Here is a 15104-nt window from a genome sequence, read left to right as displayed (position 1 = left end):
CAATTGACTGAAAAAATATACTTCAAAAACATTTTTTTTTCAACAAAACACTATACGTATAGAGTGGCACAACCAGAGTAACATTCTGGATAATTTTCCCTACATCATAAATGGGGAACTATGAAGAAAAAACACTTACTAAAAACCATCAGCAACTTTACTCTCTAGTGTGTGATTCACTTAGTAATATCTAAAGTAGATAAGACTATGCAACAAAGATTAAATGAAGGGCAAGGATAATGTAAAACAGAAACCTTAGAAACATTTCTTTAATAAAAAACTAAAGAAAAACAAACATGGGTTGCATAAAAATTGGCAGAGGTCAATAAAAACTTAGAAACATGCCTTGAGTTACAAACATGGGTAACAGTTTATTAACCACTCATTTTATGCAGTGATCCAAGAAAATTCTGTTCTAGACTGAATATTCCACCTGTAAATTTATATGAATAAAAAATATGAAAAAATACAAGGAATACAAGACATGCAGATAACTTCACGTACCACATACTGTCAAAAACTGAGGTTAAGTTACATGAAATCTCATTACCAATGAAATGGACTTTTCAAAGTAGGAGGGCATCTTCTAATGGAATGCATGGTGTTAAATGTATACAAAAATGCATGACCGACACAATAAAATGTAAATATTTATATAAGCTCAAAGATGGGTGCCTCTCACAATGTACAATACCAACAAGCTGTATTCAAAACTGTTCTCTAACAGAAAAAATCAGATAAACTAGCAAACCATAATGCTGTCCATGAGTTCATGTCCTCATATATAAATAAATAATTATATTTTTTCCACTATGGTGCATGAAAGTACAATCAAATAACCTTCTCATTGAATTGACTTTAATGGGTATTGCTAAAGAAAATGAACTGAATTACATTCAGTCTTTCCAAAAACTTGGGAACACAGTAGTATCATCATTTCCAAAGCAATCTGAATCCCTATAAACCCAATCAATAAGATACTGACTAGAAGCAACAGATGTAGCTTTTCAAACTGCTACTATACTCTAATATAAAAAATGAAACAACTATCTCCCCATTCAAAAATGAACACCTGTTTATCACAAAAAATATACAAAAAATTATCATAAACCACCCTGTTGCAGATCAAAAGATGGCAAAATTATGGTGCATCACAGATACTTGCTGTTTTTCTACAGCCTATTAAATCTACAATGAATATCTAAATCACAATTAATTACTTATCCTAAATGAGAATACGGATGACTGCAGAAATGAAAAGAAAATGAATTAGTTGAAAATAACTCAATTTTCAAAAAACTTTAAAATGTCATGTGTTCTACACCTCTGGTTATACCCTGATTTTAGTTATGTATTAATGAATACACACCACAAGCTTATTTTTCATTATGATGATTATTATTGCACTCACTTTGAGATGCAATTTTTTTCTGATAAAAAACAGGCACATTTGTTACTATGAAAAAGACTAAGCTCCATGTAAAAATGACATGTAATTGTGATTAAGACTACTTCATACAGTCTGTATTTATCACAAAATGTTACTAGTGTTTCAAGTTCAAGAGATTCTGAAAAACAAAAACACAAAAGGCTTTAAAATTCATCATCATCAGAATGATGATTAGGATCCTGGTTTCTGGCCAACATATAATTATCCATATCGATTGAACGACAGTTATTTATAGCATAACGCAATCTCTCTGCCATGACTTCCTGACTTGAGTAAGGTGGAAGGCGCAACTGGAAGAAACATGTTTGCGCAGTAGGAAGAGTATCAATAGGTCGATCAACCCGCATAACCTGGGAGTATATAAAAATGTGATATGATACAGTATTCAACTTTCAGATTGTAAATAATGTGTGAAGGGTATAACTGTCCACCTGTTTCCTTATAGTACTAGTTGAAATATACATGGGACATAATACACTTAAAAAATCAAAATTTCACTGCTAATCCTTCAACACCTACTCTTTTTCTCAGATAGACTGCTTTATACAGTACATATACATAGACATGATAACCAAAATGAAATTTTATATATTTGTATAAGTAACATTAGTACTTATTCAGCAAATATCTTCACCAATGCCATTCCATATGAACATTTACATTTCTGGGTTCGACCTGTGTCGGCCGGTGAAATGTTCCTGTAGCACACATTTCTAGGTATAAATAGATGCTAAATATACCAGAGAAAAAAGCTAAATGGAATGCTGAAGTTACTACCTCCAGCTCGCTCACCCATAAAGGGTGTCGGTATAAGACAAGGGAGAGTGGAAACCACTACCTCAGATATTCTGCCAATTAGAAGACTCCTCTCAAAACCCCTCTCTAGATAGGTGCCGTTACAACATCTACCCTACGTCTACCTTCCGCTCGCTACTACTACAACTGCTGCCCGAACGCTTCATTTCTGTATTAGCACATCTAGTGTATGCACACGCTTTTTTCGCTGTCCTCAAGAAGAGTTTTTTGGCGAAGCATGTCTGCCGAAGAGCCCCAAGCTTCTTCATCTAAGTTGAGTATTCCATTTTTTGTTTTTGAATCTCGTGAGGGCACGATGCACCCCCTTTTTAGCCCTTTATTAAGTCCCTTTGTTCTTGCGAACCGGGGTGACGCTCCTTACATCCATCCGCATTTTGGGTGCATCATTCGCGGCGTGCGTAATTTTCCCAGTTGTTATCTTGTGATGGATTTTGTCCACCGTTTAGCACTTCACATTTTAGACTATGTTTTCATATGCCTTTTCATTATTCTTGCTCCTGTCGTTTTCTGGAGCATTAGTTTTACGAGTTTTATCCTTACGTCTTTAGTCTATGGTAGGGCCCAACTCGCTCCTGACCTACTCTGAGGCTTTTTCTTTTACGAATATCTTTCGTTTTGAGCCTTTTGGGGCACCCTTTGTTATCCTCAGCCTCTCAGGAGCGTGTTGGTTCCCCTTCGTGCGTACAGTTTTTATACTTCATATGTTATGCGCGAGTAGTGTGTTTTGGCTTCTAGGCTAGCCTAGCAGTACGCCAGTTTTTGAGAGAGGACGATTCCTCTCTCCCTCTCGCAGTCCTCATGCATGTATACTTTTAGTGTGTTTTTCAATTTTAGTCAGTAATGCACTCGATTATATGCACCTTTATGATAAACTTTCAGATAATTGTTTTACTTTTGTTGAGGTTGGAAGTCCTTAGCGATGTCTTTCCCTGGCCTACCCGACCAGATCTAGGCTAGGTTTTGGAAGGTAGGCCAGGCTCTCTTATGCCCCTCCACCCTTACGGCCCCACCCTTACCGCCTCCCGACCAGGCAGTTATGTTTGCTTGGAGGGTGGTCCAGGACAGAGAGTCTCTCTCGTGTCATGTTTGTAGGGCCTAGACCTATCGTACCTGACCAGATCGGAAGATTCGATTTTGGAGGGTTGAGTTAGGTTCTATCCGTCCTCTTCATGACGTCCTTTGGAGGCCATGCTAGCCTACCTGACTGGATCTGTACCGATCTCGGAGGGTTAGACTGGGTCCTTAGCTGGGTGCATTCCAAACCCCCCTCCCTCCTTTCGCAATTCTTCCAGTAATTCCTCATCAATTATTTTATGATTTGTCTTGTTGAGTGTAGCCTGGGCCTTTGCCCCCTTTAGGATGTCAGTTGGCCTACCATCTTCTGCCTCTTTAGTGGTAGGCTAGTTACGGCTCCCGAGAGGTGGTTGGCCACTGATCGGTTGCTGTGACCAGACGATCACGACTCGTCCCCTCTCCTCCAGACTCTCCCCCCCTACCCCTGCCCCGGACTCGTTCCGGCGCTGCCTGGCTAGCTTGCTGCTCAAGTAATCCTACCGATGAACGACAGCTAGAGCATACAGCTTAATCCAGGGGATTAGTAAGAGGAGAATGGGTGATTAGTAGATTATGTAATCTCTATTGATATGTCTCCGGGCCTGTGGGTCCTCTGGCCAGGTGGGGTCTACCAGCACACCAGCCAGTAGGCTATACGCCGGATTTTACGTACCATTGCTCCGCCGCCCTGTTTTCTGTTCTCCTCTATGTTATCGCTGCCTCCCCACCCATGTGGGGGCAGAACTGGGCTTAGAGCTGTGTTTCTAATTACCTTGGAACTACTACTTTTCCCCGGTGCGGTCAGACTCAGGCCTAGGTTTTACCTAATTTCCCTGTTCTGCTCGTATCGGATCGACCCCGCCGGCTTTTACTATTGTGATAACGAGATTATGGATTCCAGAGTAGGCGAAGTCTTTCAGAGATTATGTTAGAGAATATTTTATTTAGCCTCTGTTGGTATGTCTCCAGGCCCGTATTTGTTCCGACGAGTGTGTTCTATCATCACACACGCCCGAAAGTATACACTGGAGTTTCACGTACCGTTGTTCCCGCAGCTCTGTTTTCCATCTTCTATGCTGTCGCTGCTCCCCACTCCAGTGGGGGCAAAACTGGGCTCAGAGAATGGGCCTACAATTGGCTAGGTTTCATTACTCTGCTTCGGTGCGATCAGACTCAGGCTTAGGTTTTACCTTGTTCCCTGTTCTGCTCGTATCAGGTCCTCTCCGCTTGTTATAGCTTTGATGATCCCAAGTATGGATTCCGGAGCAGGCGGAGACATCCAGAGCTTTATTAATAACAAGTATTTGAAAATTATACCCGATTTTGCCTTTAACTGAATAAGTGTCTAGTTGAAGTGTACTCATACCGCTGGAATTAACTCCAGCAGCATTATCTGACGATACTCACTTACCTTTTCAACTTACAGATGGTCCGTTGCCAGGTGACGGGTTGTTCAGCCGTTCTGTACAGGCCGTATGGGCATGAGGTCTGCCGGTCCCATGCCAACTGCGCCATCCATGTGGAGGAAGGTGCGGTTTGGCACTCGGAAGCTTGTACGGTGTGCTACGATCTGGTTAAGATCGTAACAGACGAGTCGGTAGATAACATACTCATCTCATTGTTTCTGTAAAATTTTTGTTACACTTTTGATTTGGGGAAAATTCCCTGACACTGGGGAACCTAATTTGGTTATTTCTTACAGGTTGATCTGGCGCTCAAGTCTTCCTCGATGGCGGCCCTTAAGGCCTGGGTAGGGGGCTTCGGCAGGAACGTGAAATCCGGCCAACCCTACGTGCTGTCAGAGGAGCTGTGCACTCTCCTCTACCACAACGCTCCAGTTTTGGCAGCAGTGCCAGTGGCAGTGGCGGATCCCATCATTGAGCGTATCAGCCAGGAGACTCAACCCCCCCCGGAGGACCAAGAGGGCTTGTGTGATATTGTCACGGAGGAAGTGGCAGCCATCAGCCTACACCGAGAGCCTATGGCCACTGAGGAACAAGAGGTAGGTAGGGAGGTAAGTGAGGCAGGTAGTCTTCCTCCTTCCTTCCAGGGCTTCCCTACGAAGTCCATCCCCACTTGGAATAGGTCAGGCTCAGTAATCCCCAAGGTCAAAACCTTGAAGACGAGAGCCCTGCCGAAGGTGGCTAAACCAACCAAGCCTTCCCCGGCAGGCTCCGCCAGGTCGTCATCGGCTCCCAAGCCTTCGACTTCCTCGGCTAAAACTACTCCCCCACCCAAGGGGTCGAGAGCTAAGTCTTCCAAAGCCAGACCGGCAGAGTCTGGCTTTGACCAGGAGGCTTTCGCAAATCTTCTCATGTGGGAGATGAGCAAAGTAGTGGACTTGAGACTCGAATCGATGTCCACTCAACTCGCCTCAGGTCTCGAGACTTCAGGTCAGTCCATCATGTCTCTGACCCAGAGGTTACAGGCCCAGGAGGAATTGGTGACCGGATTCCTACAGTCCGGAAACACATCGCAGTCCTTTGCGGTGCCGGACACGTCCAAGCTTCCACCATTCGAAAACAGCAACCTGTGGCGGTTGGCTCTGCATGCCCCGTTCTCAGAGGGCAAGTTTACCATTGAAGGTTGCGGAACCCGACCGGTGGAAGATTATGAGTTCTTCCCGGCGGGCCTTCAATTTCTCTTCCCAGGCTATGCTAGACTAGCCGAGGAAGCGCTGGTCAGGGTAGACAAAGTCCCGAAAGAGACGGTTATCTACCCTAAGGACCAGGTTCAGTCTGCTTGGGTCCGCACCCTCACAGAATGGGAGTGTGTCAACACAAAGTTGACACCCCATAAGGGTTGCTATACCATGTTTGTAGCCCCGAATGAAGTTCCGACTCCTTGCACATCAAAGATTGCAGAATTGACACTGCAAGCCGGAATGGAGGACAAACCTATGCCTCAGCTAAAAGAGACGGAGGCTAACTCTTTGCTTTTCCCCGGGGGTCTAGTGTGTTGGGCTGGCGCTCCGGCAACGTTTACGGTGGGCAAACTCGACCAGGAGTGTGCCTCCACACAATTCAGTGAACGTTTGCCTAGAATTCTGGACACCATAGTTAAGGCGGAATTCGAAGCAAGATACAGGCTGAGCAGGTCAATTAACTGAGTCACCACTGCAGAGTTGACTGCTACGACCTTTGCAGTGAGCCTCTATTCCGGGTCCTGACAAAGTCACTATTACAGGCTTTTCAATCAGACCTGTATAACTTTATAGTGGCTAGACGAGCCTGTAGGAAGCATGTCTTTGCTCATGCTTCCATCTGGCACAAGCCGAACAGGCTCATAAAGGCGTCGATCTGGGGTGCCAACCTCTTTCCCGAGGACATGGTTAACAGCATCCTCAGCGAGGCGGCCAGAGCTAACCAGAACCTTCGTGTCCGTTGGGGACTTCCCTTCAAAAGGGAATTTGAGACCACCGGACCACAATCCAAAGGTAGGAAGAGGCCTAAGAAGTACCAACCTTTCCAGTCCTCTCAGCCTCAGACAGTAGTGCAATCTGTTCCTGTCTCTCAGATCAACAAGCCTTCGGCATCTAAGGCACAGCCACGTCAACAGTTTATTCTGCTACAGAGTCAACCGACTCAACAGCCTTCGAGTTCGGCCGCCCTTCTAACTTCCCCAGCTTTCAACGCCTCCTTTGAATCACAAGGGGCGTTTCGAGGCTTCAATAGGCACGCAAGGAGTAGCAGAGCCAGAGGTGCCTTCCAACAGAGAGCTGGCTCTATAGGCAGAGGCTTCAGAGGAGGCAGAGGAAGTAAGACCTCAACCAGTCAGTGAGGCTCCGCAGGTGGGCGGGGGACTGTATCTCTCCCGGGACCGTTGGACCTTCAGTTCACGGGCCCACAGTATTGTATCGAAAGGTCTGGGGTGGAAATGGAGGAAAGGGCCTCCTCCACCAGTCAGTTTTCACTAGATTCGAATGATAGACCAACTGGACTAGCCAAAGCCAGTCGCCTGAAATTTCAAGGACGTCTGTTCAGTTTAGCGAAGAAGGACTCGGACAAACGAAGAGTGATTCTGGACCTGTCCCGTCTCAACTCATACATTCAATGCGACAAGTTCCGCATGCTGACCGTCTCGCAGGTGCGGACCTTACTTCCCCATTGGGTCATCACCACCTCTATCGATCTTACAGACGCTTACTATCATGTACAGATAGCAAAAAACTTCTCTCCATACCTAGGCTTTAAACTAGGATAACAAGCTTACTCATTCAGGGTCATGCCATTCGGACTCAACATAGCGCCCAGAATATTCACCAAACTAGGAGAGACAGTAGTTCAGGAACTAAGAGCTCAGGAGGTAATGTTAGTATCTTACCTAGACGACTGGCTTATTTGGGCAATCAACGATGAGGAATGTCGCAAGGCAACAGCCAAGGTAATAGGATTCCTAGAATATCTGGGTTTCCAGATAAACAAGGAAAAGTCCCGTCTCATTCCGGCATCCCGCTTTCAACGTTTGGGAATCCAATGGGACCTAACCACACACAAACTATCTCTCCCACCAAAAAAGTGCAGAGAGATAGCAAAGGCTACAAGACAATTCCTCAAGAACAAACGGGCTTCTCGTCGTACCCAAGAGAGAATTCTAGGTTCTCTTCAGTTTGCCTAAATAACAGATGTTTAGTTAGCAAAGAGCCAACAACAAGTTCAGAGACAAAATCTCTCTGATTCCGCAGATATTAAAGAAAAGACTCCGTCCATGGACGGAAGTCCGGAGTCTCTCCAAATCAGTGCCACTACAATTTCCCCTGCCGTCTCTGATAGTCCACACGGACGCCTCTCTGAGCGGTTGGGGGGGCTACTCTCAGTACAAAAAGGTTCAAGGAACGTGGTCGGAAATATTCCGCCAGTTCCACATCAACGTACTAGAGGCAATGGCCATTTTTCTGACCTTGAAACGACTAGCTCCAGTCAAGAACAGTCATGTAAGACTAGTCTCGGACAGCGCAGTGATAGTTTATTGCATAAACAGAGGGGTCCCCAAGTTGAGCAAAGTAAATCATGTAATGATTGTGATTTTTTCGATAGCAACGAAAAATCATTGGCACCTGTCAGCTACTCACCTGGCAGGAGTACGGAATGTCATTGCAGACTCACTATTCAGAACAACTTCGCTGGAGTTGGAGTGGTCCTTGGACACAAAATCATTCCGTTGGATTTGCCTACAAATCCCGGGCCTTCAGGTAGACCTGTTCGCCACGGAGTCCAATCACAAACTTCCGTGTTATGTGGCTCCCAATCTGGACCCTCTAGCTCACGCCACAGATGCGATGTCCATAGACTGGAACAATTGGCAGAAGATTTACCTATTTCCGCCAGTAAACCTCCTGATGAAAGTTCTGCACAAACTCAGATCTTTCACAGGACAGGTAGCATTGGTAGCACCCAACTGGCCAAAGAGCAATTGGTTTCCTCTTCTACTAGAGTTGAATCTCCATCCCAGACGGATTCCCAATCCAGAACCGACTCAAATAGTACAAACTCGGACTGTGTCAGCTTCCTCAAGAATTCTGAATGCCCTAACCTTATGGATTTCATGAAGTTTGCGGCACAGAAGGATGCTAGTATTGACCCACTAAACATCATGTTCGTGGAGTCAGACAAAAGAGAATCAACACTCAGACAGTATGATTCAGCAGTAAAGAAGTTGGCCATCTTTCTAAAAGAATCAGATGTCCAGAAGATGACTACGAATTTGGCAATTTCATTCTTTAGAACCCTGTTCGAAAAAGGCCTTGCCGCTAGTACCATTACTACGACCATATAGTTTTTTCTCTTGTATATTTAGCAATATTTATACCTTAGAAATGAGTGCTATAGGAACATTTCACTGGGCGACACAGGTCACTGCCCAGAAATAGATTTTTCCTTTGTCAAAATCCCTTTTCTGTACTGTCATTTGCTTCTTAAGCAGGTAAGACAGGGAGGTACATATCTTTATTTGTTTTAACATCCATGGTGGTGACAACTCCACAAGTGGCTGAAAAATTGGATTTATGTTATGTAAATTCATTAGGTATTTACCTCTTTTTGGAAAAGAGCCAGTACTATGAACCTGTTTCCGGATTACATTCCTCTAATGGCGGTGGAACAGCCAACAAAGAATATGGGACCAGTGCTTGATTTTTGGGAACTTAATGTGAATGTCAAGTGTCACACTGGTGATGATGTGACTGACATATGCAGTGAGACACTATGTGAATGGCGACAGACAGGTGAGAATGTGTCTGTTGTGGATTTGAAGTCGGCCTACCTACAGTTGAGCGTTGACGAAAAATTGTGGCCATATCAACTGGTGAACTATAAGGGCCAGACATTTTGCCTTACAAGATTGAGATTTGGGTTGAACTTGGCATCATGGATTATGTCTAAGATACTGAAGACTGTATTGAGTAAGGATGAAAAAATCAAGAGAGCAACCACTTCATATGTAGATGACATTCTTGTGAACAAATCAATAGCTTCTGTTGATGAGGTAATTAGACACTTAAATACATTTGGGTTGATAACAAAGTCCCCCGATTCACTCAATGGAGGAGCTGCTTTAGGATTGCAACTGCTAAGAGTTGGAGGAGAGTTGACATTTCAGAGAGGTAATAAAGTGCCTGAAGTTACAGATATGCTTACAAGGAGGGAATTGTTTTCAGTTTGTGATACATTAGTGGGCCATTATCCCATAGCTGGATGGTTAAGAGTTGCATGTAGCTACATTAAGAGAAGAGTCTAAGGAGTACGTTGGGAGGATCCTGTCGGTGAGTAGTCCATGTTGAAGATTAGAGAGGTAATTGAGAGAGTAAAGTTAGACGATCCTGTGAGAGGAAATTGGTGTGTGCCAGGTGTTAAGTATGTTGTTGTGTGGTGTGATGCCAGTAAAATTGCTATGGGTGTAGTTTTAGAGATAAATGGCAAGGTTGATGGGGATGCTGCTTGACTTAGAAAAAAGGATGATTTAAACTGCATCAATGTTGCCGAACTAGAAACTGTTTTGAAAAGGGTAAATGTGGCCATTAAATGGGGTCTTGATTCAATAGAGCGGAGGACTGACTCTGCAACTGTGGGAGCATGGTTGAAATCTGTAATAAGTGCTGAGAAGCGTGTTCACACAAAGCGAGCTGCAGAGATGATGATCAAGAGACATTTAGGAACACTGAAGGAACTGATTACAGAGTTTGGCTTGAATATTGGGGTTCAGATATTGCCTACAGAGAAGAATAAAGCTGATATTCTGACGAGAGTCATGAAGAGTTGGTTGGCAGGCAATGAAGTCAAGCATGCACATCTCTGTGCAGGTGCTCTAGTTAATCTAACAAGAGTTGCATAATAAACACCATATGGGAATTGACAGAACACTATATTTAGCCAAGAAGTTGGACCCTGAAGTTTCCAGAGAATGTGTGAAAAAGGTAGTTGTGTTGTGAGCGTTGTCAGTCCATTGATCCTGCTCCTGTGGTGCACAAAGGAGGTGAATTAAGTGTTGAAAGAAACTGGCAGCACCTAGTTATTGATGTTATTCATTACAGACAGATACCCTATTTATCAGTGGTTGACTGTGGTCCAGGTCATTTTGCAATATGGAGAAAGTTAAAGAGAGAAGATGCTCAAGAAATATCTGCTGAGTTGAATAATATCTTTTTGGAAAGAGGGCCAGTTGATGAACTATTACTGGATAATAGTACAGCATTTAGGTCACAGTGTTTAGGAGATATGTTGTCTCGTTGGAACATTGTTAGGGCGTTTCGGGTTGCTTATCGACCGGGAGGAAATGGGATAGTTGAAAGGCCCCATAGGACCATCAAGGCTATTGCAGAGGGGAGTAATTAGTCCTACTGAAGCAGTATTCTGGTATAATAGCACACCAAGGTCTGGACAGGATGAATCACCTGTTCCACAGCATGCGGTGCACAGATATGAGTGGAGATACCCTTCAGTAGTCCCCAAAGGAGCTACAGATACTAGCCAAGACACGCCCCTTTCAATTAAGCTGGGAGAGGAGGTGTGGGTGAAGCCCCCCGGGGGCACGTTATACTACTCAGTGGCGTAAAGGGATGGTTACTCATGTGAACTCCTTGAACAATATTTCCATGGATGGAATGCAGAGGCATGTGTTGGATGTGCGACCAGTTGTAGTTCCAGCTTCCCTATCTGATGGCTCAAGCAAAATGTCAAGTGATGATTCAGTCTCAGAAGAATCAGTGAAACCACAAGTGAGTGGTCAAAGTGAAACGGGAGAATCAGCGTCCACAGAGGAATAGAAGACCTCCTGTATGGATGGCTGATTATGTCTCTGAATAAGTTATGTGTGTGTGTGTGTGTGTGTGTGTGTGTATGTGTGTGTGTGTTTTGATCTGAAGATCATGTGGGAGTGTTGTGTTATTAATGTGATGGATTTTTAGGAAACACTGCTGCAGTTACATGTGAGTGAGATTGTCTACAACTGGGCAGTAGTCAGTCAGTTGTTGTGGAGGTAGGGTGTTGTGCCCAGGGACTCCATGGTTAAGAGATTGTGGCGAGGACCTTTCCCTCTTTCCCTTTATTTTCCTCATTGGTTGGTGAGTTGGATCTTAAAGGTCATCCATTACACAGTCTGGGGGAGCTTGCAAAGTGAGTTGAACAGTCTGAGGGAGCTTGCAAGGTGAGTTTTAACTACATATAAGATATACCATAGTATTGGTTAGGGTAACTCTCGTTAGTGTTATTCAATTTCTCTGTACTGAATTATCATAAGCCAATATGCATTGAACCTAGCGAATTAGCTAAAATCAATAATTACTATACCATACATGTATAAAGTATACTGTGTAACGTGGGCTAGGCTACCATATATGTGAAGATGGTAGTGATTACCCTAGTGTAGGCTAGGCTATATTCAAGATACGATTTTTCCAACAAACGATGGGTTTTTTGGAACCTAACCCCATCATAAGTAGGAGAATACCTAATTGTGAAAAGCCTAAAATACTGGTGCTAAGCAATGAGGAAATAAATAAATCAAATGATATGGAAACAGCACCAAGGAAACAGATAGATGAAATGATAAGCATACAGGGACATGTGATAGCATAACAAAAGAAAACTTTATATATAGTGATAGCTTAAATATACACATTCTATATTCTTTTTAAAGCTGGAGTGAAGAGCACTCGACCACCCTGTGGTAGAGGTGCAAGAATACTACCATCCTAGGTCCTGCGTGTAGTAAAAGGCGACTAAAAGGACAACTGCCTTGCAGTCTACTTTTTTAGTAAGAAGCTAAGCCCACCACCAATAACTGTGGAAAAAGCTGCCTTGCAGTCTTACTTTTTAGTAAAAGGCTAGGCCCACTGCCAATAACTGTGGAAACTGCTGCCTTGCAGGTGGACTTGATGACAGCAAGGGCATGTGGTCGTAAAAACCCCTTTGCCAAAAAATAAACCATGCCTGATGTTGTAAGGAAAGGCACATCATAAGGCAACCAAGTCCTTAGTGTAAGGATAACAGTGGTAAAGAGGACGAGTGAAGAGCACTAAAATAAACTGCACACATTTAACCAGTCACTTATGGTTGAAAATGCCTTGGAAAAATTCAAAATTTGCTTATAACAAAAATTATGAAACAAACTGTGGTTGTAAAATGAGATTTTATTTACCTAACAGCTTTTATATGGCTCACAGACAACATGGCAGATAGAATGCCATCTAAAGCATGCTTTGAGTTTTTTTGGAACTTGATACTTCACTACTGATTACCTCAAGTTAACTTACACCTATATCAGTTCATACAAAGCTAAACTTGTTAAGTGTACATATGGGAAGCTTAACATTTTAACATACCTGGAACCTCTGCGAAAGATCTGCTAAGTTTGCAGGGAGTCTTGATCGCCCTGAGACAAATCTGACAAATAAGACTCGTTCACATGGGCTGAAAGATTCTAAAATAGCCCATAACCATACTATCAAAGGGTCATGCTCATCAACCTCCCGATACCTGAGAAAGAAAGGCTTACCTTGTCATTTGATAAAAATTGAATTGCAGTTCAGCTGCCTATGATTACAAATTAGTAAAGGGAGACATAAAATATAGTACAACGATCTAAGGATGGAAAATAACTCAAAATGTAAGTCGGAAAATAACTCAAAATGTAAGTCATGATGTTTAGGTGGTCATACTGTTAAGAGAGTTATAACTGCAATGAGTAAGAATTTTAGATTCCTGAAGCGTATAAAAAAAGAATAATGAAAAGGTCTGACTGCAGGATGCCAAGATTTATGACCTAAATGTAGCGAGAAGATTACATTACAAAAGACAGGTGCGGTGTCCAGCTGCTGGAAAATAAACTGAAGTCTCAAAGACTGAGATGGTGTGAACATAAGAGGGGAAGAGAACGATTCAATTACAAAAGTAATACATTCAGAAATACAGAAGCAGGACATCAACAAGTGTAAATACCCAGGATAACTCGAAAAAGGGGCTTGGATAAAAAGCATAAGAGAGAAAATATAGGAGAGAACTCATTTCCAATCTAACCATATACAAGGAAAATCTTGGACAAAAAGTTAATGTTGACTGATAATAGCAAGTCATACCATTTAACTAACTAACCACTTCCAGTATTCAAATATTTAAATACATAAACTTAACAAAAGAAATGTTACAGTCAATCTGGTAGTATGAATTTAATTTGCATAAAATGTTATCAGTAATATTACATTTAATGAAACTGATGTACTTCAACCAGTGCAAATAACAAGCGATTGATTAAAAAGTAAAATTTTATCATTTAATCTAAATCTAGTAAGCTATTTAGATGAAGTTATAACAAACGTCATAATTCAACGGCATTACCTGACAACTTTCTTGAGTGTTGCTACAGATATGTGAGGAAGCCCACATACTAGCTGCTCAAGGTGTGCAGCAGTCATAAGAGACAGCAGAGGAACTGGGATGATCCATGCCATTCCCTCTCGAACAGCAGCAACCTGTTAATGAATAAAAAAACTTGTGACTGAGACAGATAATCTGCATCACTTTTCTTGGATAATGAAGATCTATCTAAATCTAGCTCAAAATTAATATAAGAAAACCAAGTCACAGTAGTACCGAGATCCTTATTTGTAAGCTGTGTTGCATCTCAGTATCAAAACACAGCTTGCAATTGTAAGCATAAAAATATAGCTACCATACTTATTATACAATTCTGGGCTTGTGAAAAGATGCTGCTGAAATTGCCAACATTTTGCTTGTCTGAATACCTTTACATATACATTATTTAGAAAAAAATTAACAAAATTGCATTTACGTATTTCACAACAAACCTAGTACTGTACTCATTATAGGCCAGTTTTGTGGTCAACAAATTGTTTCAGGGAATCTATCACTGTAATTGAAAATGGCTGCAGACAGGTAGATCACACAGAAAGGTGTGCACATGAGGCCCCTCAAATGACTGAGAATCCAGCAGTCAGGTAGTCACTTTCCCTGAGTTTGTGTTTGAGTACACGTATATGAGTTTCCCTATACTTTTCTCTTTTACTCAGATGATTAAACCTTATTTACTTATCTACATTATCATTTTCAGGCTCATTTAATCAAATTCTACTTTTGTGAAATAATTAAGTGAGTAATTTTCAACTATCCAAGTGATTTCGGTTCTGCTGAGTAAGGTCACTTCTGCCCTACCAACTGCTGTTTGTGAGGAGTTTTTGTTTAAATGTTTTTGTTTATTCGAACACCTACTTACTTTTCAGCTAGTATAAATGTTTGACTTCAAAACAGGCATATTTACATACTTTTGGCATTCA

General features: G+C 42.4%; 1 protein-coding gene across 1 annotated transcript in view; it reads right to left on the bottom strand.

Moving 5' to 3' along the window:
- Nucleotides 1–255: 255 nt before the first annotated feature.
- LOC135226997 (probable E3 ubiquitin-protein ligase HERC1) overlaps nt 256–15104 on the bottom strand; it is an 80194-nt gene continuing 65345 nt past the window's right edge. The window contains exons 5-7 of the mRNA XM_064266725.1: nt 14149–14282; nt 13137–13290; nt 256–1800 (exon numbers count right to left, since the gene is read on the bottom strand). Coding sequence (XP_064122795.1) covers nt 1594–1800; nt 13137–13290; nt 14149–14282 — 495 coding nt within the window. The 3' untranslated portion in view covers nt 256–1593. The remainder of the gene's footprint in view (nt 1801–13136; nt 13291–14148; nt 14283–15104) is intronic.

Source organism: Macrobrachium nipponense, chromosome 15, assembly GCF_015104395.2.
Source record: "Macrobrachium nipponense isolate FS-2020 chromosome 15, ASM1510439v2, whole genome shotgun sequence".
NCBI lineage: Eukaryota > Metazoa > Arthropoda > Malacostraca > Decapoda > Palaemonidae > Macrobrachium > Macrobrachium nipponense.
This window is presented reverse-complemented; position numbering and strand designations above follow the sequence as displayed.